The 24,895-nt window shown below is 39.3% G+C and overlaps 1 protein-coding gene and 1 pseudogene across 16 annotated transcripts in view; one reads left to right on the forward strand and one right to left on the reverse strand.

Moving 5' to 3' along the window:
• MDM2 (MDM2 proto-oncogene) overlaps positions 1–24,895 on the reverse strand; it is a 34,443-nt gene that overhangs the window by 6,845 nt on the left and 2,703 nt on the right. For 6 of the 16 annotated variants that reach the window (XM_078336099.1, XM_078336106.1, XM_078336101.1 and 3 more), the window contains 7 exons: positions 24,246–24,320; positions 20,760–20,893; positions 16,702–16,751; positions 12,195–12,262; positions 11,968–12,064; positions 7,580–7,740; positions 642–797 (listed from right to left, as the gene is read on the reverse strand). In XM_078336099.1, coding sequence (XP_078192225.1) covers positions 642–797; positions 7,580–7,740; positions 11,968–12,064; positions 12,195–12,262; positions 16,702–16,751; positions 20,760–20,893; positions 24,246–24,320 — 741 coding nt within the window. Of the gene's footprint in view, positions 1–641; positions 798–7,579; positions 7,771–11,967; positions 12,065–12,194; positions 12,263–16,701; positions 16,752–20,759; positions 20,894–24,245; positions 24,338–24,895 lie in introns of all 16 variants that reach the window. The other 10 variants (XM_078336098.1, XM_078336103.1, XM_054238296.2 and 7 more) reach the window with 4 other exon arrangements.
• On the forward strand, positions 3,349–4,267 carry LOC100415257 (large ribosomal subunit protein eL6 pseudogene; annotated as a pseudogene).

A 24,895-nucleotide genomic window follows, 5' to 3' on the forward strand; every position in this document is an offset into this window, starting at 1 on the left:
TACGCTTTTTCCTTCTACCGGAAGACTTCCTAGTAAGAAGTCCTAAACAAATATCATGTACTACAATATATGAGAAAGTCTAAGATGACATCAAATAGAGTGAGTGACTGCAAAGGGGGAAAAAACAGAGAGAGAAATCCTCACCCACAATGGGAAAAGTCAATACAAAGGATGTTTAGGATGAATAAAACGAAACATTCAGCTCAGTGGTTTTATTTCATAAATAAATAATATGGAGATATTAAATAACAGGAAAATGGCTAGAAATGCAGAAGGCAGCCACTTCTGGGAAACAGATCTCTGAGGGTACTATTTGACTTTAACTGTATGCATGTTTTACTTTTACAAAAAGCAAGTTAATATTAAAACAGTAATTGAATTAAATATTTTTAAAAGTGAACAGACCATTATCGTTGAGGCCTATTGACTTCTCGGCATTAGTAGTAACATAAGAATATAAATCAAATTATGAACAACTATGAAATCCTCAAGTCTACAAACTAATACGTTAGTCTGAACAAATCAAGAGGCTAGGATTTCAAGTGAAATCTGAATATATTATGATTTCATTCTCAAATTCAATGAACATGGAAAATATTTAATAATTTTCCAACATAATTAGAGAGGGGAAGAAATACTACCTCATCATCTTCATCTGAGAGTTCTTGTCCTTCTTCACTAAGGCTATAATCTTCTGAGTCGAGAGATTCAACTTCAAATTCTACACTAAACTGATCTGAAACTGAATCCTGATCCAACCAATCACTTGAATGTTCACTTACACCAGCATCCAGATCCTAAAATAAGAAAAAATATATAACTTAATAAACATCACCTCTTGGCCTGTGTAACAGTTTCCTAACTCATCCCTATGCCTCTATTTCCTCCTCAGATCCATCCTGCACACTGACACTAGATTAAGGTTTCAAGGTTATTTCTACATTATTTCCCTGTGCAAAACTCCACTGCATAAAGGGAAAAAAACCCAAAGCCTCTTGGCACTGAAGGTACAGACAGTGTGATTATATTAACATCTTCATCTGTCTTCAACTACATATCTCTCCTCCCTTACTAAATACGAACAATCCCACCAGATCTAGATGCTTCTTGAACTAATCTTGGCATTTCAACTTCCACACCTTCCCCCTCACTAGAGTAATTTCACTTTCAAAATCCTATTCATCTTTTCTTGACTAAGCCTTTTTGTCAATATCATAACTGAAAAGGCTCTTCCACCTCTTTTTTTTTTTTTTGAGACGGAGTTTTGCTCTTGTTACCCAGGCTGGAGTGCAATGGCGCGATCTCGGCTCACTGCGACCTCTGCCTCCAGGTTCAAGCAATTCTCCTGCTTCAGCCTCCTGAGTAGCTGGGACCGTAGGTGCGTACCACGACGCCCAGCTAGTTTTTGTATTTTTAGTAGAGAAAGGGTTTCGCTATGTTGACCAGTATGGTCTCAATCTCTTGACCTCCTGATCTGCCCACCTCGGCCTCCCAAAGTGCTGGGATTACAGGCATGAACCACCTCACCCGGCCCTCTTTCACCTTTAATTAACCTTACTACTTGTAGAATACTGAATTACATAGCCTCACACATAAATTATGCAAAACATAATTTTGTAGGCATGTTTCTCATATGAATTATATATACTTTTGAGCAAAGACCTGTCTTACTCATCTTTATATGTCCACATGTGTAGAATGTAAGTAATAAGACACAACACAAGGTACTTAATGGTTTTTTTTCTTAGAAAAACATCTGAAGTCATGGATACTTATGTTTTTCTAAAACTTTGAAATTTCCTTTAAAGAGCCTTTAAAAAATTTTAAAAATATCTGTAGCTGCTCATCTGATGCCTCATTTCAGGACTTGGACAAATAGCGTAAGAATCTAATAAGACCTTCAGGCCCATATTTGCTGTCAGTGTCTAAAGGTAGGAGCGTCCATTAGGCTACAACTAGAAAAAGTCTGGCAGTCAGGACATGACTTATTCTACACTTGCCACTATGTAGCTAATTTAACACAGGCACATCAATTAACTTTTTTTTTTTTTTTTTTTTTTAAGATAGTCTTACTCTGTTGCCCAAGCTGGAATGTAATAGAGCAATGCAGGCTCATTGCAACCTCCACCTCCAGAGTTCAAGCAATGCCTCCCAAGTAGCTGAGATTATAGGTATCCACCACCACACCAGGCTAATTTTTATATTTTTAGTGGAGATGGGGTTTCACCATGTTGGCTGGGCTAGTCTTGAACTTCTGAACTCCACAGTGATAGCCACCGCAGCCTCCCAAAGTGCTGGGATTAGTCATGAGCCACTGTGCCCAGCCCAGATCATTTAACTTCTAAAGGCTATAGCTACTTCATCTAGAAAAGGACCTTAGATTAAATGACTTCCATATCTACCTTAGTTCTAAAAACAGAAACAAAGCATATTATTTATGGCCTCTGATGTCAAAAGACTTCTGTAGAGTCATGTTAGGAAAGAGTAGTAAAAACATTCATCAAGCTTCAGCTCTAATTCCTAACAAGGGCTCTGCTGACAATCATGTTAGAATCACAAGTCAAGTTAGGATACAATTAACATCCCTAACAAAGTAACCCAACAAACCAAATACTTCAACTCAAGTCGTTAGTGCACTAATTTTAGAATAAGGGAGTAAATCACAAGAAACATTAAGTCTCAGAAAACATACTCCGTGCTAGGGGTCTGCACCTGTGGCCCATCACCCACTATTTGTATAAATAAAGTTTGAGCACAGCCATGCCCATGTGTTTACTTGTTGTCTGTGGATGCTCCTGCATTGCAAGAGTGGGGCTGAGTAGCTGTGACAGAAAACATGGCCCTGCAGAGCCCAAATAATTAACTGCCTGGCTCTTTGCAGAAAGTTTGCCAACTCGTAAAAAAATGCAATTGGGAGTGGTTTTAAAAAGTTTTGGCTCATGTTCACAAAAGAATGCCCCAGAAACTATTAAATACTGTATGTTTCAAAAGCATTAGGCTGGGAGTAGTGGCTCATGCCTGTCATCCCAATACTGTGGGAGCCTACAGGGGAATCACTTAAGCCCAGCAATTTCAGACCAGCCTGGAAAACAGGCTGAGACCTCATCTCTGGAAAAAAAAAATAATAATAATAAAATTTTTAAAAAGTAGCCAGGTATGGTGGTACACACCTGAGGTCCCAGCTCTCGAGGCTAAGGAGGAAGGATTGCTTGAACCCAGGAAGTTGAGGTTGCAGTAAGCCATGAACATGCTGCTGCACTCCAGCCTGGGCAACGAGCGTGAGAGACTCTCAAAAATTGAAAAAAAAAAAAAAAAAATTGGATATAGACCGGAAACTGAGGCCTTAGTTCTCTTTCCCATCTTGCAAGATGGCCGGTGAAAAAGTTGAGAAGCCGGATACTAAAGAGAAGAAACCTGAAGCCAAGAAGGCTGATGCTGGTAGCAAAATGAAAAAGGCTAGCCTCAAGGCTAAAAAAAAGCCCAAGAAGGGGAAGCCCCATTGCAGCCGCAATCCTGTTCTTGTCAGAGGAATTGGCAGGTATTCCCGATCTGCCATGTATTCCAGAAAAGCCTTGTACAAGAGGAAGTACTCAGCGGCTAAATCCAAGGTTGAAAAGAAAAAGAAAGAGAAGGTTCTTGCAACTGTTACAAAACCCGTTGGTGGTGACAAAAACGGCGGCACCCGGGTGGTTAAACTTCGCAAAATGCCTAGGTATTATCCTACTGAAGATGTGCCTTGAAAGCTGTTGAGCCACGGCAAAAAACCCTTTAGTCAGCACGTGAGAAAACTGCGAGCCAGCATTACCCCCGGGACCATTCTGATCATCCTCACTGGTTGCCACAGGGGCAAGAGGGTGGTTTTCCTGAAGCAGCTGGCTAGTGGCTTGTTACTTGTGACTGGACCTCTGGTCCTCAATCGAGTTCCTCTACGAAGAACGCACCAGAAATTTGTCATTGCCACCTCAACCAAAATTGATATCAGCAATGTAAAAATCCCAAAACATCTTACTGATGCTTATTTTAAGAAGAAGAAGCTGCGGAAGCCCAGACACCAGGAAGGTGAGATCTTCGACACAGAAAAAGAGAAATACGAGATAACAGAGCAGAGCAAGATTGATCAGAAAGCTGTGGACTCACAAGTTTTACCAAAAATCAAAGCTATTCCTCAGCTCCAGGGCTATCTGCGATCTGTGTTTGCCCTGACAAATGGAATTTATCCTCACAAATTGGTGTTTTAAATGTCCTAATAATCTAATTAAATAACTGATTACCTTTAAAAAAAAAATTGAAAAGCATCAGCTAGGCTTGCTCTGCAAAGATCTTAGATTTTTGTTTCTTTCTTTCTTTCTTTTTTTTTTTTTTTGAGACAGATTCTTGCTTTGTTGCCGGGCGTCAGGCTGGAATGCAGTGGCGCGATCTCGGCTCACTGCGACCTCTGCCTCCCAGGTTCAAGCAATTCTCCTGTCTCAGCCTCCCGAGTAGCTGGGACTACAGGCGCGTGCCACCACGCCCAGCTAATTTTTGTATTTTTTTTTAGTGGAGATGAGGTTTAACTATGTTTGCCAGGATGGTCTTAATCTCTTGACCTCGTGATCCGCCTGCCTCGGCATCCCAAAGTGCTGGGATTACAGGCATGAGCCACCGTGCCCGGCCAGATCTTAGATTTTTGTAGTCAGAAATACCTAGAATTGTTTCAATTTCAATAATGACAGTTGTAGAAGCAAGTTTTTTAAAACCCCCAGTCATAGCTATGACAAAAGATCATAACATAAACTGTGTGGTATACAGTCTAGAACAGTCTTAGTTTCCCACAATTTATTAAACCCCAATGAAAGAAAAGATGGGAGAGGAACGCACTTTCACAAACTGGTGAATAACACCCAATGATGACTACCACATTCTCAAATGAGGGGAATTAGGAGAAAAAAAAAAACTGGCCCTACTAAAAGCTTTCACAACTAGGAACAACAACAACAACAACAACAAAAAACAACCAGGGACTTAGCCTGGAAAACGAGAGATTTTTAACAGATAGGATTTTTTAAAAGAGAATTCGGGACAGGGCTAACAAAAAGAAAAAAAGAAATACTGTTCTACTCCACTCTGATAATGTGGGTTCCTTTATTTATTAAGAAATAAAGGAAAAGGAGTCCTTAGAAGATTTTTCCACAGCTCCAAAAATGCACCCTGTCTAGCCTAATAACCCTGGCCTCTTGCCCTCCTTGCTAGGACCTGTGCCTAACAACATGCTCCCAGCCCACACATTTCCCTACGAATGTAAAACAGCACTGCTCCCTGCATTTGCATCTTAATGACCAGGGTAGGAGGGCCAGTTTTCTCTAGGGCTACATAACTATTATGTCCGGTTAAACCAATCCCCTGAGCCCTATGCAAATCAGACACCACCTCTTCCAGCCACCCAAGAAAACTGGCTGGTATCCTCAGAATGCGAGGTGTCCTCTTTCATCTCTGTAAAGGGGAGCTTCTTTCTTCTGCCTTCTCCTTCTTGCCTATTAAACTCTCCTCTCCTTAAAACCACTCCACGTGTGTCCATGTTGTTTTATCTAATTCAACTCAAAACAGAAAACCTTCCACTCATCAAAGCTGTATCGATCACAAGGCAGTGTCCAGGTACAAAGCAAGAACAAAGACTCTATCAATCAGCTAGAATTCTGATATAACTTAAACAAAGACTATACATTAAAAAATAAGAAAAAAAATAAAAGAAAAAAAAAAAGACTATACATTAAATGGGGCGCTGGGCTCAATGGCTCAAGTCTGTAATCCCAAAACTTTGGGTGGCCAAGGCAGGCGGATCACTTGAGGTCAGGAGTTCAAGACCAGCCTGGCCAACATAGTGAAACCTCGTCTCTACTAAAAATTAAAAAATTAGCAGGGCATGACAGTGGGCGCCTGTAATCCCAGCTTCTCAGGAGGGTGAGACACAAAAATCACTTGAACCCGGGAGGCAGAAGTTGCAGTGAGCCAAACTGCACCACTGCATTCCCGCCAGGGCAATAAAGTGACACTCAATCTCAATAAATAAATAATAGAGTGACACAGACTCAATCTCAATAAATAAACAGACAGATTGACAGACAGGATATAGTAATTATCTTTTTAACCAAACTTGTAGTTTGTGTACTCATCAAGTTTTAATTGGATCTAATTTTCAGATCATACATACTTGCTCTCAAGAACCTGTTTTCTTCATTGGATTGATTAAATGTTTCATTTTTATCACTGATGATCTATCTACCCCTGAAGGCAAGAACCTTATCTACTTTGACTACCACTGTCCCTCCAGTGCCATCTCAACTGTATGGAATCTGGTATAAACTTAAAATATCTACAAATGAAGAGCCTGCTCTCAGACTGAGCAGGAGCTCATCCTGCCATCTAGCGGTCTACATGAGTAACAGCTCCGTTAAATACAGTACTAACTAGAGGGCAGGTGTAGGTTCATACAGTCACTCCTTTGGAAGAGAAAAATAGAAAGATAATATAGGAAGTAACAAAAATAGGTACAAGGTGAAAGACTAGGATTACTATCACAATTGATTCCATCTCCTACGTCTTCTAGAGACCTACACAATGATTACCAATATTCAGAATAATGACGAGACACTGCCACATTACCAAGAAAGGTATCCAATCTTTTGGCTTCCAAAAGGTATCCAATCTTGGAAAAGAATTGCTTTGGGCCACACGTAAAATACACTAACACTAACAATAGTTCATGAGTGAGGGAAAAAAAGTGTTAAAATAGAAATCTTATAACATTTTAAGAAAGTTTATGAATTTGTGTTGGGCCACATTCAAAGCCATCCTGCCATATGGCCCACACAGGGCGTGGGTTGGATAAGCTTGTTTAAAGACACACAAAAGAAAATATTCCATTTGTCAAGCATTCTTGTTAACAAAAAAATTTTTTACTCAACTTCTTTCAGTGACATCTCTTAAGAAATTCTGCTCACTGAGATTTTGGAATTCAGAAAGTACCAATCCTCTCCTGTCATCCATGCAATAAAAAACCTGTATTTCACAGTGTTGGTAAACAGAACTTACCTGATGTCTAGACCTATCTGGCAAATGGTAAGCTCAGACTATGCTGACTTTTTTGCTGATGGCTGTAATTAAAGACAGTTTTACTCTAAACAGTCAAATTTGCCTTAAAATGCTGAATTATCTAACTGAACTATATTTTTGGTTTTGTTCCTTTATTTTTTTAAAAAGTACAACTTCAAATTTCTCAAACTCCTCTATACTCCAATTTATTTGAATGTACTATTGGTCCAGTCATCCACAAATATTCTCTAATACAGGGTGATACTGATAATGACTAATACTACTACTAATTTTACCAATACCAGTGTTACTCCACTATTTTCACATTTCTCACAATATCTGGGGTTGAGATATTGTGAGGTAGAGATCAATACAGTTTTATTTTAAAGTAAAATTTAGTACTGTGTTTTGCATCAATCTCATAAGACACACGTACATTCTACCAGTATGCTTATTAGGACTGCCAGGACTAGACTGTAACAGTATGAGTCCTTGAAAATGAGAACATTACCGGATTCGATGGCGTCCCTGTAGATTCACTGCTACTGCTTCTTTCACAACATATCTCCCTTATTACACACAGAGCCAGGCTTTCATCAAAGGAAAGGGAAATACTATCAGATTTGTGGCGTTTTCTTTGCCGTTCGCCAGATAATTCATCTGAATTTTCTTCTGGATATGTAAGGAAAAAAAAACAAATTGCTGTGCTGTAATTTAGAAAATTGAGCTGTTCTGAGTACCTGTTTGTACAGAAACTTAGTTGCAATAAATTTAATTTCAAAAGTTAACAGTTTTATTCAATCTAAGAGTTACAGTACAACACTATGGGTATGTATTTATTTGTTTATGTACTTTTTTTTTCAGACGGAGTTTCGCTCGTTACCCAGGCTGGAGTGCAACGGCGCAATCTCGGCTCACTGCAACTTCCGCCTCCTGGGTTCAGGCAATTCTCCTGCCTCAGCCTCCTGAGTAGCTGGGATTACAGGCACACGCCACCATGCCCAGCTAATTTTTTGTATTTTTAGTAGAGACGGGGTTTCACCATGTTGACCAGGATGGTCTCGATCTCTTGACCTCGTGATCCACCCGCCTCGGCCTCCCAAAGTGCTGGGATTACAGGCTTGAGCCACCGCGCCCGGCCTGTTTATGTACTCTTTATGATAAAGGGTCTTACTCTGTCACCCAGGCTGTAGTGCAATGGCACAATCTCGACTCACTGCAACTTCTGCCGTGTAGGCTCCTTCCACCTCAACCTCAAGCCTCCCAAGTAGCTGGGACCACAGGAATGTACCACCACACCTCACTAATTTTTGTATTTTTTGTAGAGACAGGGTTTCACCATGTTGCCTAGGCTGACAACACTATTTTTTAAAGGCTTTCTATTCTTCTTTCAGAATTTTATCTCCATACATCATAATTTAATCCAGCTAATAAAGTTTCTATTAACCAATCTAGGATTTTTTTTTTCTGTCAAAACAGAACTTTAAAATATAAGAGCCAATCTTTTTCTCCCCAAAAGAGCCAAAGTGTTTAATTTACTTATAAGGCATTCTTAATGTTTCAATTTCTTCAGTACCCCACATTTTTTTCTTTTGTGACATAGTCACTCTCTACCACCCAGACTGGGGTGCAGTGGTATAATCTTGGCTTACTGCAACCTCCGCCTAGCAGGTTGTGATTCTTGTGACTCAGCCTCCAAGTAGCTGGGATTACAGGCACGTGCCACCATGCCTGGATAATTTTTGCATTTTTGGTAGAGATAGGGTTTCTCCATGTTGGCTGGCCTGGTCTCAACTCCTGGCCTCAAGTGATTTCCCTATTTCAGCCTCTCAAAGTGCTGCGATTATAGGCGTGAGCCACTGAGCCCGGCTCTTCAGTACTCTATTTTCAACAGAAATCAAAACCAGTAAAAACTGTCCATTTTATTTTAAATAATAAATTATCTCTGAATGGGTCAGAATATTAGCCAAATCTGTTGGACATAAATGAGAGTTCTAACTTATACTAGACATAAAAATGAATTACAGGTGAATTAAAGAACTAAATATAAAGAACAAAACCATTCAAATACCTATAAAAAAACATTCTTGCTGGGCACGATGGCTCATGCCTGTAATCTCAGCACTTTGGGACGCCAAGGCAGGTGGATTACAAGGTGAGTTTGAGACCTGACCAATATTGTGAAACCTAGTCTCTACTAAAAATACAAAAATTAGCCAGGAGTGGTGGTGCACCCCTGTAGTCCCAGCTACTTGGGAGGCTAAGGCAGAAGAATCGCTTGAACCCAGGAGGTAGAGGTTGCTGTGAGCTGAGATCACGCCACTATACTCCAGCCTGGGCAACATAGTGAGACTCCATCTCAAAAAATACTGGGTGGGAAAGTATTTCATAATACTGCAAAGCCCTCAAGAAAAAGACTATCAAGATTAGACATGTCAAGATTTACATGGCAAAATAAAATGCCATAAACAAAAGTTAAAAGGCATAGGTCAGATTCGAAGATAATATCTGCAACATATATAATGAAAAATATTCATATTATACAAGGTCATACCAAATCAAGATGGACTAGATTTTTTTTTTTAAGTAAGAAACAGGAAAAAGCAAGTCACAGAGGAAATAGAAATGACTAATAAACTTATGAAAAACCTTGAGTCATGTACTTAAGTAATGGGAAAAAAAAATCTATCTCCTAGGGATCAAGGAAATGCAAAGTGAAATGTTATCATTTCTTTACCCATGAGAATGACAAAAATTAAAATGACGTAGTAAAAAAGATTTGAGAAAGGACTTTTTATACAGTAAGAATATTACATCACACAACATTCTGCAGGCAATTTCTGTATCCTAGAGCATAAAAGTTAAGGATGTATGTGCAAAGGTCTTCACTGCACCCTTATATGTAAGTATTTAATAGGGTTATGCTATTAAATGAAATATTATCCATATGCCTGAAACAGGTAAAACTCTCACACCTTTGCTCATTCCATTTCCCTCTCTTAGCCTATCTAATTAAAGTCATCTCTTCTTCCTCTGAATTCCCCAAATACTTTACATCCCAATAAGGATTTTTATGTTTTATCTCCAACTAGATCACAAGTTCTGCATGTGAGTTCTTAATCATGTTTGTATTCCCAATTTTAAAAAAGGTGATTGGCCGGGTGTGGTGGCTTACGCCTATAATCCCAGCACTTTGGGAAGCCGAGGCGGGTGGATCACGAGGTCAAGAGATCGAGACCATCCTGGTCAACAAGGTGAAACCCCGTCTCTACTAAAAACACAGAAGTTAGCTGGGCATGGTGCTGTGCGCCTGTAGTCCCAGCTACTCGGGAGGCTGAGGCAGGAGAATTGCTTGAACCCAGGAGGCGGAGGTTGCGGTGAGCCGAGATCATGCCATTGCACTCCAGCCTGGGTAGCAAGTGCGAAACTCCGTCTCAAAACAAAACAAAACAAAAAAACAGTAAAAAAGGTGATCTTGGCCAGGCAGCAATTATAGATAATGCTGTAATTAATATCTCTACATATAACTCTTTGAATTTTGTATTACATCCTTAGGATAGATTCCTAGAAGTGGAGTTACTATGATAATGTTAAGAACTCTAAACTTTTTTGTTTTTTGAGATGGAGTCTTGTTCTGTTGCCCAGGCTGGAGTACAATGACACAATCTTGGTTACCTGCAACCTCCACCTCCCAGGTTAAAGCGATTCTCCTGCCTCAGACTCCCGAGTAGCTGGGATTACAGGCACCGGCCACCACACCCGGCTAATTTTTGTGTTTTTAGTAGAGACTGGGTTTCACCACGTTGGCCAGGCTGGTCTCAAACTCCTAACCTCAAGAGATCCACCGGCTGCCTCAGCCTTCCAAAGTGCTGGGATTACAGATGTGAGCCACCATACCAGGCCATTTAAGCCATTTTATAATCCAAAAAATTTAATCAATTTATACCAACTTATACCAATGTATAGACCAACAGTGTATCAGTGTTAAAACACAGGATGAGTAAAAATTTATCTTTGCTAATTTGATAGACCAGAAAGGACACTCTTTTTGCATTCTTCCTATCTGTAAAGCTAAAATCTCCAAAATTCACCCTCTCCCCATATTTATTAGTCATTTGTATTTACTGTGAGAAATTTTTGTGAACTGCCTGCCCTTTTAGCTTGAATTTTTAATGTTTTCCTTATTGATTTGGGGAAGAGACTCCTGTAATTCAGATATTAATAGTCAAATTTAAAGTGACTATCTGTCTTTCAAATATGTTGTATTCTATTTTCATCTTTTAAACTCATTTGAAATTCATTTTGGCATAAGGTACAGATGTAATTTCACCTTTTCTCCAAATAACTACCCATTTGTTCTAGTTCCACCTCTGCCCTAGACACCTCTGCCCTTCCTGTCTTCTGCCCACATGTACAAGATTCTGGTCTAGGTTCATTTATTCTATTTCACTGATCTGACATTCTCTTTCATCTGAATCATACAGTTTTATTTACTGCAACTTCCTCAGGTACATTCTCTTCTGTTTTCAGCTATTTTATCTCCTCATTTTGAAAATGCTATTTACTTTTTGTTTAAAACTTATAGGTATGTATTATCATTTATTAAAAACAATTTAAAAATTTAACTGCTAAGGTGACTAAGAATAATGGTGAAAATAGAGTTTATATGCCTGCCTCCCATTATCTTAAGACAGAACTGGCTAACTATAAACTCCAGTGGGACACAGTAAACTGTGCCTGTCGTGGTGAGCCAGAAAAATACTGCTAAGTGAAGAAAAAAACTCAGAAGTTCATTCATCTCAACTAAAAAGGGGAACAATTAAGTCTAAAAGCACTAATTTCATTAGAGAAAGAACATCAAACGCTGTGTGAATGTGTCAAATAAATACTCATGTATACCTGTCTCACTAATTGCTCTCCTTCTAGATGAGGTAGATGGTCTAGAAACCAAATGTGAAGATGAAGGTCTCTCTTCCTGTAGGTCTTGCACAGGGTCCTAAGCATTCAAGAAAAAAATAAAATACATCAAACTAAACATAACCAGTAAGCTAAAACTCATTTGTTGTAAATAACCTTTCTAATTTTCAAATAATATTATACTTGAAAAAAATTTATTTAAAGATTACCTTTTGATCACTCCCCCCTTCAAAGCGACATCTGCTCTCACTCACAGATGTACCTGAGTCTGAAGATTCTGAGAAAAAGAAAAACAAAGAATTAGAAACTGGGGTTGGTGGGGAGGAGAGAGGCTATTCAGTAGATAATGCTGGGAGGAAGGCTATTTAGTGGATAATGCTATCAGTCTAACACAAACCCTTATGCAATTTAACCTTTCAATAAACATTAAACATGTATTTTCCAGGTGGCACCCTCACACTAAATGTTGCAGATGTAAATAAAATAATTCAACTTTAATGTAGAAGAGTAAAATAATAATTAAGGACATCAAAAGATTATAAGATAAATTAGCAGAAAGACAGACATTACTCTGTAGGAACAGGGAGGGTCTGAGGAGCAAAGAATCAGGCAATATTTTGTAGAATAATGTGAAAATAGTGCTAGGAGAGACCATTCCAGACCAAGAAAATGCCATGTGAAAAAGTATCCAAAAGCGGCCGGGCACGGTGGCTCAAGCCTGTAATCCCAGCACTTTGGGAGGCCGAGGCGGGTGGATCACGAGGTCAAGAGATTGAGACCTTCCTGGTCAACATGGTGAAACCCCGTCTCTACTAAAAATACAAAAAATTAGCTGGGCATGGTGGCGCGTGCCTGTAATCCCAGCTGCTTGGGAGGCTGAGGCAGGAGAATTACCTGAACCCAGGAGGCGGAGGTTGTGCCATTGCACTCCAGCCTGAGTAACAAGAGCGAAACTCCGTCTCAAAAAAAAAAAAAAAAAAAGGAAAAGTATCCAAAAGCAAACTAACAGTTCCTGTTGCAGGAAACCACAACCAGTTCATTATTACTGGAATGTAGGCAGGTTCAGATTGTAAAGGATCCTGTGCGTCTAGCCAAAGCAGGACTCATGCCGTCATTCCCTCATCACTGCATTCTTCCAGCAGATACTTCAGAATCTTCCCTAAGGCAACTGCTGCAGCCAGTCACCATTAAAAAGGGTTTTCGTCCAAGAAATAACACTGATTTCTAGCTCACAGAAAATATTATGTCCAGAGGGCAATAATGAATCCCTATATGGTAATTTTAAGCAGAAGAGTGACAAATCCTCTGGGCAAAATAAAAGAAAAAGAGGGCAGAGACAGGAAAACCTGTATTAGACAACTGCAATAATACAAAATAAAAACTATTAAAGCCTAAATTAAGGCATTGAAAAGATAAATTCTGGAGAAATTAAATAGGTAAAATCCAACAAGACCTGGCATCCGATATAAAATGCAAGGAAGAAAGGAGTTAAGATGTATTCCAAGATTCTACCTTGGGTGAATAAATGAGTGGTACCATTCACTAAAAGAGAAACTTTCAGACAGATAAACAGATTGAATGGGAAGATAACAAACTGAGTTATTCAGACACACGGGTGTCATTTGTTGTTGGATATTCAGACTCAGAGCTCAAAAGTCAAAGTTTTAGATTTGGGATATACAGACAATAATCACCAAATACCCTTTACTACCCCCTTGGAAATATATTCATCTTAATAGCGAATTCATCCCTGGGCCATTAACATTTTGAAATTATGCATTGTCATATATAAATTTTCTCTTTATACTATGGGTGAGGCATTACACTGATTTTCTTAAGTTATACATAATAGATTACATTATTCAGGAATTTTGGACTAGTATAAAGAGATGCTGTAAAAAACATGTAATAAAAAAAAAACTTAAGGCCAGGCATGGTGGCTCACACCTGTAATCCCAGCACTCTGGGAGGCTGAGGTGGGAGGATCATCTGAGGTCAGGAGTTCGAGACCAGCCTGGTCAACATGTTGAAACCCCATCGTTACTAAAAAATATACAAATTAGCTGGGCATGGTGGCAGGTGCCTGTATTCCTAGCTACTTGGGAGACTGAGGTAGGAGAATCGCTTAAACCTGGGAAGTTGAGGTTGCAGTGAGCCGAGATTGCGCTATTGCCCTCTATCCTGGGTGACAAAAAAAAAAAGCACTAGATGTGACTAAGTTGAGAACATGGAATAGGAGTTCTGAAGTTAATTCTACTGATATCTAAATCAAACTTAGAATGCAAATAAGTAATTTATAAGTTCCCATCTCAATAATACAATTTTTCTAGTAATGTGCCAAAGTTTAAACAAACGAAGGAATGAATACACCAGGGATATATACTTCAGAAAACTCAAAATACTAATACAAATACTATAATTGTATATTTAGCTATTGTACAATTTCATAAAGAGTTTTAAAGCAGGCCGGGCGCAGTGGCTCAAGCCTATAATCCCAGCACTTTGGGAGGCTGAGGCGGGTGGATCACAAGGTCAAGAGATCAAGACCATCCTGGTCAACATGGTGAAACCCCGTCTCTACTAAAGATACAAAAAATTAGCTGGGCATGGTGGCGCGTGCCTGTAATCCCAGCTACTCAGGAGGCTGAGGCAGGAGAATTGCCTGAACCCAGGAGGCGGAGGTTGTGGTGAGCCGAGATCGCGCCATTGCACTCCAGCCTGGGTAACAAGAGCAAAACTCCATCTTAAAAAAAAAAAAAAGAGTTTTAAAGCAATAAAATGCCAAATCATCAGCCTAATAACTACTTTTGTTCTTGGATAAAATGGAGATACTTTCCTGGGCTTTAAATCCTAACTTTGGAAGAATATGCATTCAATTCAACACATTTATTAAATACCATATTAATAAAACACAATACTGTATGATGCAGAATGCAAACCTTAGTTAAGACATAGGTAACAAAGGTATAAGCGAGTATAACAGCCAGATATGGTGGCTCATGCCTGTAATCCTCACACTTTGGGAGGCCAAGGTAAGAAAATCTCTTCAGCTCAGGAGGTCGAAAGTAGCCTGGCCAAGACAGCAAAACACCGTCTCTACCAAACATACAGAAAAATTAGCCAGGTGTGGTAGAGCACACCTGTAGTCCCAGCTACTTGGGAGTCTGAAGGGGAGGATCATTTGAACCCTGGAGGTGAAGGATGCAGTGAGCCGAGATCATACCACTGCGCTTCATGCAGGGTGACAGAGTGACAATCTGTCTCAAAAACAAACAACACACCAGTATAACAAAGCAATTTCACAATAAAATCTGAATATGGAATAGAGGAAGTCAATTCATTCTAGGAACTAAACAAGTTTCTGACAGGTGTTTTTCTGTTTTTGTCTTTTTTAAGAGATGAGATGAGGTCTTGGTCTGTCACCCAGACTGGAGTGGCATGATCACAGCTCACTGCAGCCCTGACCTCCTGGGGTCAAGCAATCCTTCTGCCCCAGCCTCTCGAGTAGCTAGGACTACAGGCATGCACCACCACACCAGGCTAATTTTTCTAGTTTTTGCAGAGGCAGGATTTTACTATGTTGCCCAAGGTTGGTCTTGAACTCCTGGGCTCAAGCGATCCTCCTGCTTTAGTCTCCCAAAGTGCTGGAATTATAGTCATGAGCCACTACAGCTGGCCTAAGAGCATTTAAACTGTAGTTCGAGAATGGGCTTTAGGAGGGGTGTAGTGTATTAGAGACAGCTCCAACCAGCTGTGAAGCGGGCAGGGTGGCTCATGCCTGTAATCCCAGTACTGTGGGAAGCCGAGGCAGTAGATCATGAGGTCAGGAATTCAAGACCAGCCTGGTCAATATGGTGAAACCCTGTCTCTAGTAACAATACAAAAATTAGCTGGGCATGGTGGTGTGCCCCTGTAATCCCATCTACTCAGGAGGCTGAGGCAGTGGAATCACTTGAACTCAGGAGGTGGAGGTTCCAGTGAGCTGAGACCATGCCACTGCACTCCAGCCTGGGTGACAGAGCGAGACTCCATCTCAAAAAAAAAAAAAAAAGCAAAATGTACACCTCTCTTTCCAACTCTACATTTTTAGCCTTAAAATGAGAGTATTATACTAGGGAAGTCAGCAAGCACATAAATCAGGGCTTTTCTCAAGGAAAGTAGGTTGTGAAATATTTATCAACATATCCTTGTATATATATATGTTCATCTTTCTGGAACAAGAACCCAATGAATTTATCAACTTATTAAAGAGAGATGTGACCCAAAAATAACCAGTTAAGTACCGGAAGCATGGACATAAAATTCTACTTCCACAAACTGGTAAACAAAATTTTGTCTATAACCAAAGAAGACCCATCCATCGTCCTTATACATGGTCCCACATAAGTAACTGTATTATTTTTCAAAGCCTTTCGATACATTTTCAAGGTAGATCACTCCTAAACAGGAGCTTTTGAAATTACAGACCTTTCAATAAGAATCTGGTCTCTGATATCCCAAGGCTTAAATTGATATAACAGGATATTTAACTTTACATTAGAACCTCAGTATAATGTTGTTTTAGTTTATAAGTACTTCTAATAAATGTATCATATTTTTATACTTAATTAAAGCAGTTTTTAAAGAGAATCACCATTATAAAATATATGCACATAAACAAAAATATCTTTAAAATGTTTTTATAGTACTTATTCACGATGCTCAAAATTAACTTACCCTGCTGATTGACTACTACCAAGTTTCTGTAGATCATGGTATATATTTTCCTTGTAGACAGAAAAAAAAAAATCAGGAGATGTACATTTTAAAAGAAAAATGTATTAAGCTGGATTTAACCAGACTTTTACATACATATTTAGTATGAACTACTGCACACATTCAAAACCAATTTATCATTGGCAAGCTTGCAGGCACTTAAAAGCACAATGATTATGTACAGCTACTTTTAATAATCACTAAGGTCTCTCCAGCTGAAAGATTTCACACTGCCAATTTCTGAAATGTGCTTGTTTGGACTTTACTAGAAGACCCCCAAAAATGGGTGTGCAAGCAGGAAGCAGTTTAACGTACTTTTTTTTTTTTTTGAGACGGAGTTTCGCTTGTCTCCCAGGCTGGAATGCAATGGTGCGATCTCCGCTCACTGCAACCTCCGCCTCTCGGGTTCAAGTGATTCTCCTACCTCAGCCTCCCTAGTAGCTGGGATTACAGGCGCCTGCCACCACGCCCAGCTAATTTTTTTTTTTAATTTTTAGTAGAGACAGGGTTTCACCATGTTGTCCAGGCTGGTCTCAAACTCCTGGCCTCAAGTGATCCGCCTGCCTCAGCCTCCCAAAGTGCTGGGATTACAGGCATGAGCCACCGCACCCAGCCTAATGTACTTATTTTCAAACAGGAATGTTTTTAGCTCTGCGCTTAGCAGCAAACTGCCAAACGAAAGTACTGAGTTATACAAAATCCATTATATAGGAATTGATTATAATCTTGACTTTAATCAAGCTTCAACTTCCTTTCTTGATCTTAAAACTTATTAACAGATAAAGTAGTACTCATTCATTCAACAAATACAGACTGAACACCTACCACGTACCAATCACTGGTACTATGAAGCAGACACTGGGAAAACAAAGAATGAAACAAAAATGTATCTGCCCTGATAAAGTTTATGTCCTAACAGGAAGATAATTCATTTACCCCAGTATTCATTGATGTCACAGTGGATTTTTCTTTTTCTTTTGTTTTTAAACTCAGAATCTAAGAGAATGTCATAAAAATTGCTCCTCACTCAATGTTAAGAAATATGAATCCCAACTATCTTTTTTCACCCTTGGAAATAAGGGTACAGCAAACTAAACCCAAAATATTTCTCATTCATATCCTTTTCAAGTCAGTAATTTCTCCAATTTCTTGTCTCTCAATATTTAGAATTCAAGTCCAAGGAAATTATACTTCCAAACATTATCAGAAGATTCAATATTCAGACTGGGCACAGCGGCTCACATTTGTAATCCCAGCACTTTTGGAGGCCATGTCGGGCAGATCACCTGAGGTCAGGAGTTCAACACCAGCCTGGCCAACATGGTGAAACCCCATTGCTACTAAAAATACAAAACATTAGCTGGTTTTATCTTGAATCTAAGATTTAAAAAAAAAAATTAGCTGGGCATGGTAGCATGTGCCTGTAATCCCAACTACTCAGGAGACTGAGGCAAGAGAATCTCTTGAACCCAGAAGGCAGAGGTTGCAGCCTGGGCAACAGAGTAAGACGCTGTCTCAAAAAAAAAGAAAAGAAAAAGATTCTATATTCAATAGGATAAAAAAATACCAATATACCAATAGTTTTTTTACAAATTTATAAAATTAAATCATATATCCCACGGTCAAGTATAAATGACAACATATATGGATACTAAACAGAAGTGATGCATCAATGAAAAAATGCTTACATCATTAAATTAAGAAGCTGGTGAAATTAAACATATTCATAAGTAGGTTAAAACACACAACTGCATATAATATACAAATGACTGGTAAAAATACCTTTTGGTAACAAACTTTAGTCCCTTTTTTTCTCTACTTTTCTTAGCTTTCTGTCATTTCCTAATGTTCAATAATAAATATATACTATGTTTATGATAATGAAGTTGTTTTAAAGCTTTAAAATCCCCTGCTCAACTGAGGAAGTTTTTTTTTTATAAAAAATAAAATAACATTCCATATAATTGTCATCTTTTCAGCTATACTATTGAGTATTAAATACTAGCAGAAGCGAGTTAATTGTTTCAGGTGAAAGTATTCATTCCATTTATTCATGGAATGAATGCTAAGGCTCAACATGGATTGCCTGTGCTAAACCAAATGTGATAATTCCAAACACAGGCCAGACATGGTGGTTCACACGTTTAATCCCAGCACTTTGGGAGGCCGAGGCAGGCACATCACCTAAGGCCAGGAGTTTGAGATCAGCCTGGCCAACATGCTTGAAACCCCATCTCTACTAAAAATATAAAAATTAGCCGAGTGTGGTGGCAGGCACCTGTAATCCCAGCTACTCAGAAGGTTGTGGCAAGAGAATCACTGAACCCAGAGGCAGAGGCTGCAGTGAGCTGAGATCATGCCACTGTACTCCAGCCTGGGCAACAAGAGCAAAACTCTGTCTCAAAAAAAGAGAAAAAAAAGAATTCCAAATGTAAGGTAAGAATGACTGAAAAAATATTCAGTTCCCAAAAGAATAATTCTAGAGGCCGGGCGTAGTTGCTCATGCCTATAATCACAGCACTTTGGGAGGCGGAGGCGGGTGGATCACTTGAGGTCAGGAGTTTGAAACCAGCCTGACCAACACGGTGAAATTCCGTCTCTACCAAAATACAAAATTAGCTGGGCCTGTTGGTGGGCACCAGTAATCCCAGCTACTCGGGAGGCTGAGGCAGGAGAATCACTGGAACCCAGGAGGTGGAGGTTACAGTGAGCTGAGATCGTGCCACTGCACTGCAGCCTGGGTGACAGAGGAAGACTCCCTCTCAAAAAAAAAAAAAAAAAAAAGAATTCTAGATTCTTTTATATAATATTTTTTTTTTGTTTGTTTGTTTGAGACAAAAATATATATATATATATTTTTTTTTTTTTTCTTTTTTTTTTGTTTGAGACAGAGTTTCCCCTCTTGTTGTCCAGGTCGGAGTACAGTGTGCAGTGGCATGATCTCGTCTCACCACAACTTCTGCCTCCCGGGTTCAAGCATTATCCTGCCTGAGCCTCCTGAGTAGCTGGGATTACAGGCACGCACCACCATGCCTGGCTAATTTTGTATTTTTAGTAGAGATGGGGTTTTTCCATGTTGGTCAGGCTGGTCTCAAACTCATGACTTCAGGTGATCCACCCGCCTCAGCCTCCCAAAGTGCTGGAATACAGGCATGAGCCACCATGCCCGGCCTAAGTCTAGAAGTATTACCTGGGTTAAATTCTGCTGATTAAGTGCCATAATGATAGGTGAAAATGAAAATGATTTCCAAATTAACTAAAGCTAAATTAAGGCCTTTACAACTTGGTGGTATAAAGACTGTTTCTGGAAGTGACTGGAATAAAAATTTATAATATATAATAGCTATAGCTAATATATGAATGCTTTGTATGTGACAAACACTATGCTTTTTTAATACAACATCTCTCTTAAGAGCTATAAATGGCCCGGCACGGCACAGTGGCTCACACCTGTAATCCCAACACTTTGGGAGGTTGGGGCAGGCAGATCATGAGGTCAGGAGATCAAGACCATCCTGGCTAACACGCGAAACCCTGTCACTACTAAAAATACAAAAAGTAGCCATCGTGATGGCACACACTTGTAATCTCAGCTACTCGGGAGGCTGAGGCAGCCAAATCGCTTGAACACGGAAGGCAGAGGTTGCAGTGAACCGAGATCGTGCCATTGCATTCCAGCCTGACGACAAGAGCAGAACTCCGTCTCCAAAATAAAAAGAGCTATAACCTCCATATGAGATATTTAATTATCCCCATTTTATGAATGGGGAAACAGGTTTAGAGAGATTAATTTACCTAGTCACAAAATTAGTAAATGACTGGGCTAGATTTCAAACACAGGTTTATAAGATGCCAGAGCTCAGGTTCTCAAATAATATGCCACAGAGCTAAGAAATTATATTTCAGCATGTTTTTTATATGTTTTAACAGTTTTTCTCTGACAAAAGGGAGTGAGGGTAGAGGTGAACTGAAATGTTAGCCCAACTGGCTTTTTACAATGGACTAAATTGAAGAATTACCTGTGTTCTTTCACAGAGAAGCTTGGTACACCAAACAAATCTCCTAGAAGATCATTTGAACAATATACAATATGTTGTTGCTTCTCATCATATAATCGTTTATTCATAATATACTGGCCAAGATAAAATAGAACCTGAAATAGAAATACGATTTCTGAGCATTAAAGAAAACTAAATGTTAGTTTAAAATACAGTCAATAATATCCTATTCATCCGAGTAAGTTAAATTCTGCTGGTTAAGTGCCATAATGATAGGTGACAATAAAAATGATGTCCAAAGTATCTAAGGCTCAAATTTAAGCCTTCCAGAAACCATTTCCACAACTATGTAGAACAACCATCATTCTCTACTTAAAAGAAGCTACTTGGGCTGGGCGCGGTGGCTCAAGCCTGTAATCCCAGCACTTTGGGAGGTTGAGGCGGGTGGATCACGAGGTCAAGAGATCGAGACCATCCTGGTCAACATGGTGAAACCCCGTCTCTACTAAAAATACAAAAAATTAGCTGGGCACGGTGGCGCGTGCCTGTAATCCCAGCTACTCAGGAGACTGAGGCAGGAGAATTGCCTGAACCCAGGAGGCGGAGGTTGCTGTGAGCCGAGATTGCGCCATTGCACTCCTGCATCTCAAAAAAAAAAAAAGAAGCTACTTTTGGCTGGGCGCAGTGGCTCATGCCTGTAATCCCAGCACTTTGGGAGGCCAAGGCAGGTGGATCACAAGGTCGGGAGTCTGGCACTAGCCTGACCAACATGGCAAAACCCCATCTCTATTAAAAATACAAAACTTAGACAGATGTGGTGGCAGGCGCCTGTAATCCCAGCTACTTGGAGGCTGAGGCAGGCTTGAACCAGGAGGCAAAGGTTGCAGTGAGCTGAGATAATGCCACTGCATTCCAGCCTGGACAAGAGCAAAACTCCGTCTCAAAAAGAAAAAAAACCTCAGTAGCCTCTGAGGTCACCATAGAAGGAAGACAGAAAAACAATCAATGACAGCTACAAAGTAGTACAAGAGAATTTTGTGAGAAATAAACCCTTAAAGATCAATTTACTCTATATTATAATAATCAAAATAATGATTTTGAACCATTAATAAATTTAAATTATATTCCCTGTGCTGCATTAAGACAAGTTGGCAATACATCTTTAAGATATCTTATTACATCTATACCTAATATATCTTTAAGAGATCCCAGATATAAACCTATTAACAACTACCTAAATACATATGGTATTTTACAGATTACAATGTACTTTTACAAGTATTATCTCATTCTGATATTTCATAGAATTGTTATTGCTGTATTAGAAGTGAAAAACTGGGCTGGGCACAGTGGCTCATGCCCGTAAATGTAGCACTTTAGGAGACCAAGGTAGGCAGATCCCTTGAGCCCAAGAGTTAGAGACCAGCCTGGGCAACATAGTGAAACCCCATCTCTACCAAAAAAAGAAAAAAAAAATACACACACACACACACACACACAAATTAGCCGGGCATGGTGGTACAAGACTGTATTCCTAGCTATTTTAGACACTGAGGTGAGAGGATCACCTGGGCCCAGGAAGTCCAGGTTGCAGTGAGCAGTGATCATGACACTGTAATCTAGCCTGGGCAATAGAGTGAGACACTGTCGCCAAAAAAAAAAAAAAAAAAGAAAAGATATGACAAAACTGGCCCCAGATCTTCTGACTCTAAGTCCGATGCTCTTTTTACTACCCATACTGGCTTTCACTACTTTCCCATGTGCCCCAGAACAAAGATCCTATAACTGAGAACTACATCAGACAACATAAACATACTGGTACATAGTCTAGCATAGCATTCTAAGTCTTTATGAGGGCCTTGACCAATTTTCTCATTTCCATCTATTGCTAAATCCATACGTTTTTGTTTCCTTAACTGATTATACAATGATAATAAGGCTGATCCCAAATTAGCCCTAAAAAATACCATTTAGCCTGGCACTTCCCTACAAGCACTGTCTTTGGATTTAACTGGCCAAGCAGGCATCAACCTTTAAGGAATATTTCTATGTGACTGTGGATTGGACAGATTGTTGTCTGGCAGTGGGAAAGGAAAAAGGAAGAGAACCTAGATTTTTTCTACCAAACATTCCTTAAGGAAGTTTATAAAAGTGTAGCTGGAGGGGAAAAGGATATGGAAGCTCTTCCTGTCCCACTATACTATTGTAAGAATGAAACTTTAATGTTTCAAGTAATCTGAGTCCCATAAACTAAGTGGGAGAGATGGAGCATGGGCATATTTCAATCACACTGAAATTTTGCCTAAGGGCGCTCAATCTCTCACTGAAAATCATGCTCTGTGCACAAATTTAAAGCTAGAGAATGCACTAAAATGCTGTATCCATTCAAGAGAACATATGGTCACGAACCAGCTCATCTCTATCCCAGAAAGATCAGTATACTGTACTCATGAATCTCCAATGCAGAACTTCTTAACCTGGGATCCAGGGATGCCCAAGAAGTCCTTGGATAGAATTCAGGGGGTCCATTAATTTGGATGGGAAAAAAAAATTCTATCATTATTTTCACAAACTTCTAACTAAAATTTAGCTTTCCCTTAGATTACAAATGTAGGCAACAAATCACAACAGTATTAATACCTGTGATTTCATCACTAACAAAAATCACAGGTGTTTTCATATCATACTGTGCTTATGACAAACATTTCAAAATATCACTTATATTTCTGACTATATCAAAATTATATTCACTGGCCAGGTATGGTGGCTCACGTCTGTAATCCTAGCATTTTGGGAGGCCAAGGCAGGTGGATCACCTGAGGCTAGAAGTTCAAGACCAGCATGGCCAACATGGTGAAACCCCGTCTCTACTAAAAGTACAAAAAATTAGCCAGGTGTGGTGGCAGGCACCTATGATCCCAGCTCCTTGGGTAGGTAAGGCAGGAGAATTGCTTGAATCTAGGAGGTAGAGGTCGCAGTGAGCCAAAATCATGCCACTGCACACCACCTTGGGTGACAGAGTGAGACTCTGACTCAAAAAAAAATAATAATTATTATATTTATTACATCTGCTTCTAAATCTTAGTATTTATTGTGTTAATAACAAAAGCACATATATCACAAACTAGTTTACTATTTTGGTAACCGTATTTTAATATGTTTCCTTTGTAATCCTATACGTTTTATTTCATACATTTAAAAACATGATTCTGAGAGGGAGTTACCAGTCTGAGAAGACTTTACCAGTCTACCAAAGGGTTCACAGTATAAAATGGTCAAATACCCCTATAGGGCTTCCTTTTATCACTGAGTTTCCAGCTGAGAAATGAAACTCATGTATAATTAGAATTTTTAGCTTTAAAATATAGTCCAAATGACCACAAAATTAAATGTTGCTGCTTAATGAAAAATCCTTCTATATGGCAAATTTCTCCCCATGTCTTGAAAGCTTTAAGTATGGCTATATGTAACTAGTAAAGATACTACTTATCTCTTGATTCAGCTTACCTCTTTCATAGTATAAGTGTCTTTTTGTGCACCAACAGACTTTAGTAACTTCAAAAGCAATGGCTTTGGTCTAACCTATAAAGAGAAAAGAGCTGCTATTATACTTCCAAAACTATTCCAGAACTATAGGCCCTGCAACAAACATATCCATCAAGTTCAATAAAGGGGGTTTGGAAAAATGCTGGGGAGAATCTAATTATTATACAAATATCACATGGAATCATCAAGTATCAAGACAGCAAAGATTATTTTTTCCTTCAGCTATTTATATCACCTGCTTACTGCCTTACAAACAACCATAAATAATTATTGAGATTGAATGAGCTTACTGTACTGATCCAATGAGCTTACTGCAAGCTAACTTAGAGAATCCAAGAGAAAAGAAAAAATCTTTATAGAGTAGATCCTGTTAAATCATCTCTTTCTAAAGATTAGGCTCCTGAAGGCTAGAGAACTCAACCAACCCAAGCTGACAAGGGTAATTAAGAAGAGAATGAGGCTGGTGCCTCACCCCTGTAATCCCAGCACTTTGGGAGGATGAGGTGGGCAGATCACGAGGTCAGGAGATCAAGACCACCCTGGCAAACAAGGTGAAACCCCATCTCTACTAAAAATACAAAAAAAAAATTAGCCAAGCATGGCGGTGGCAT

This window comes from Callithrix jacchus, chromosome 9 (assembly GCF_049354715.1).
Source record: "Callithrix jacchus isolate 240 chromosome 9, calJac240_pri, whole genome shotgun sequence".
Taxonomy (NCBI): domain Eukaryota; kingdom Metazoa; phylum Chordata; class Mammalia; order Primates; family Cebidae; genus Callithrix; species Callithrix jacchus.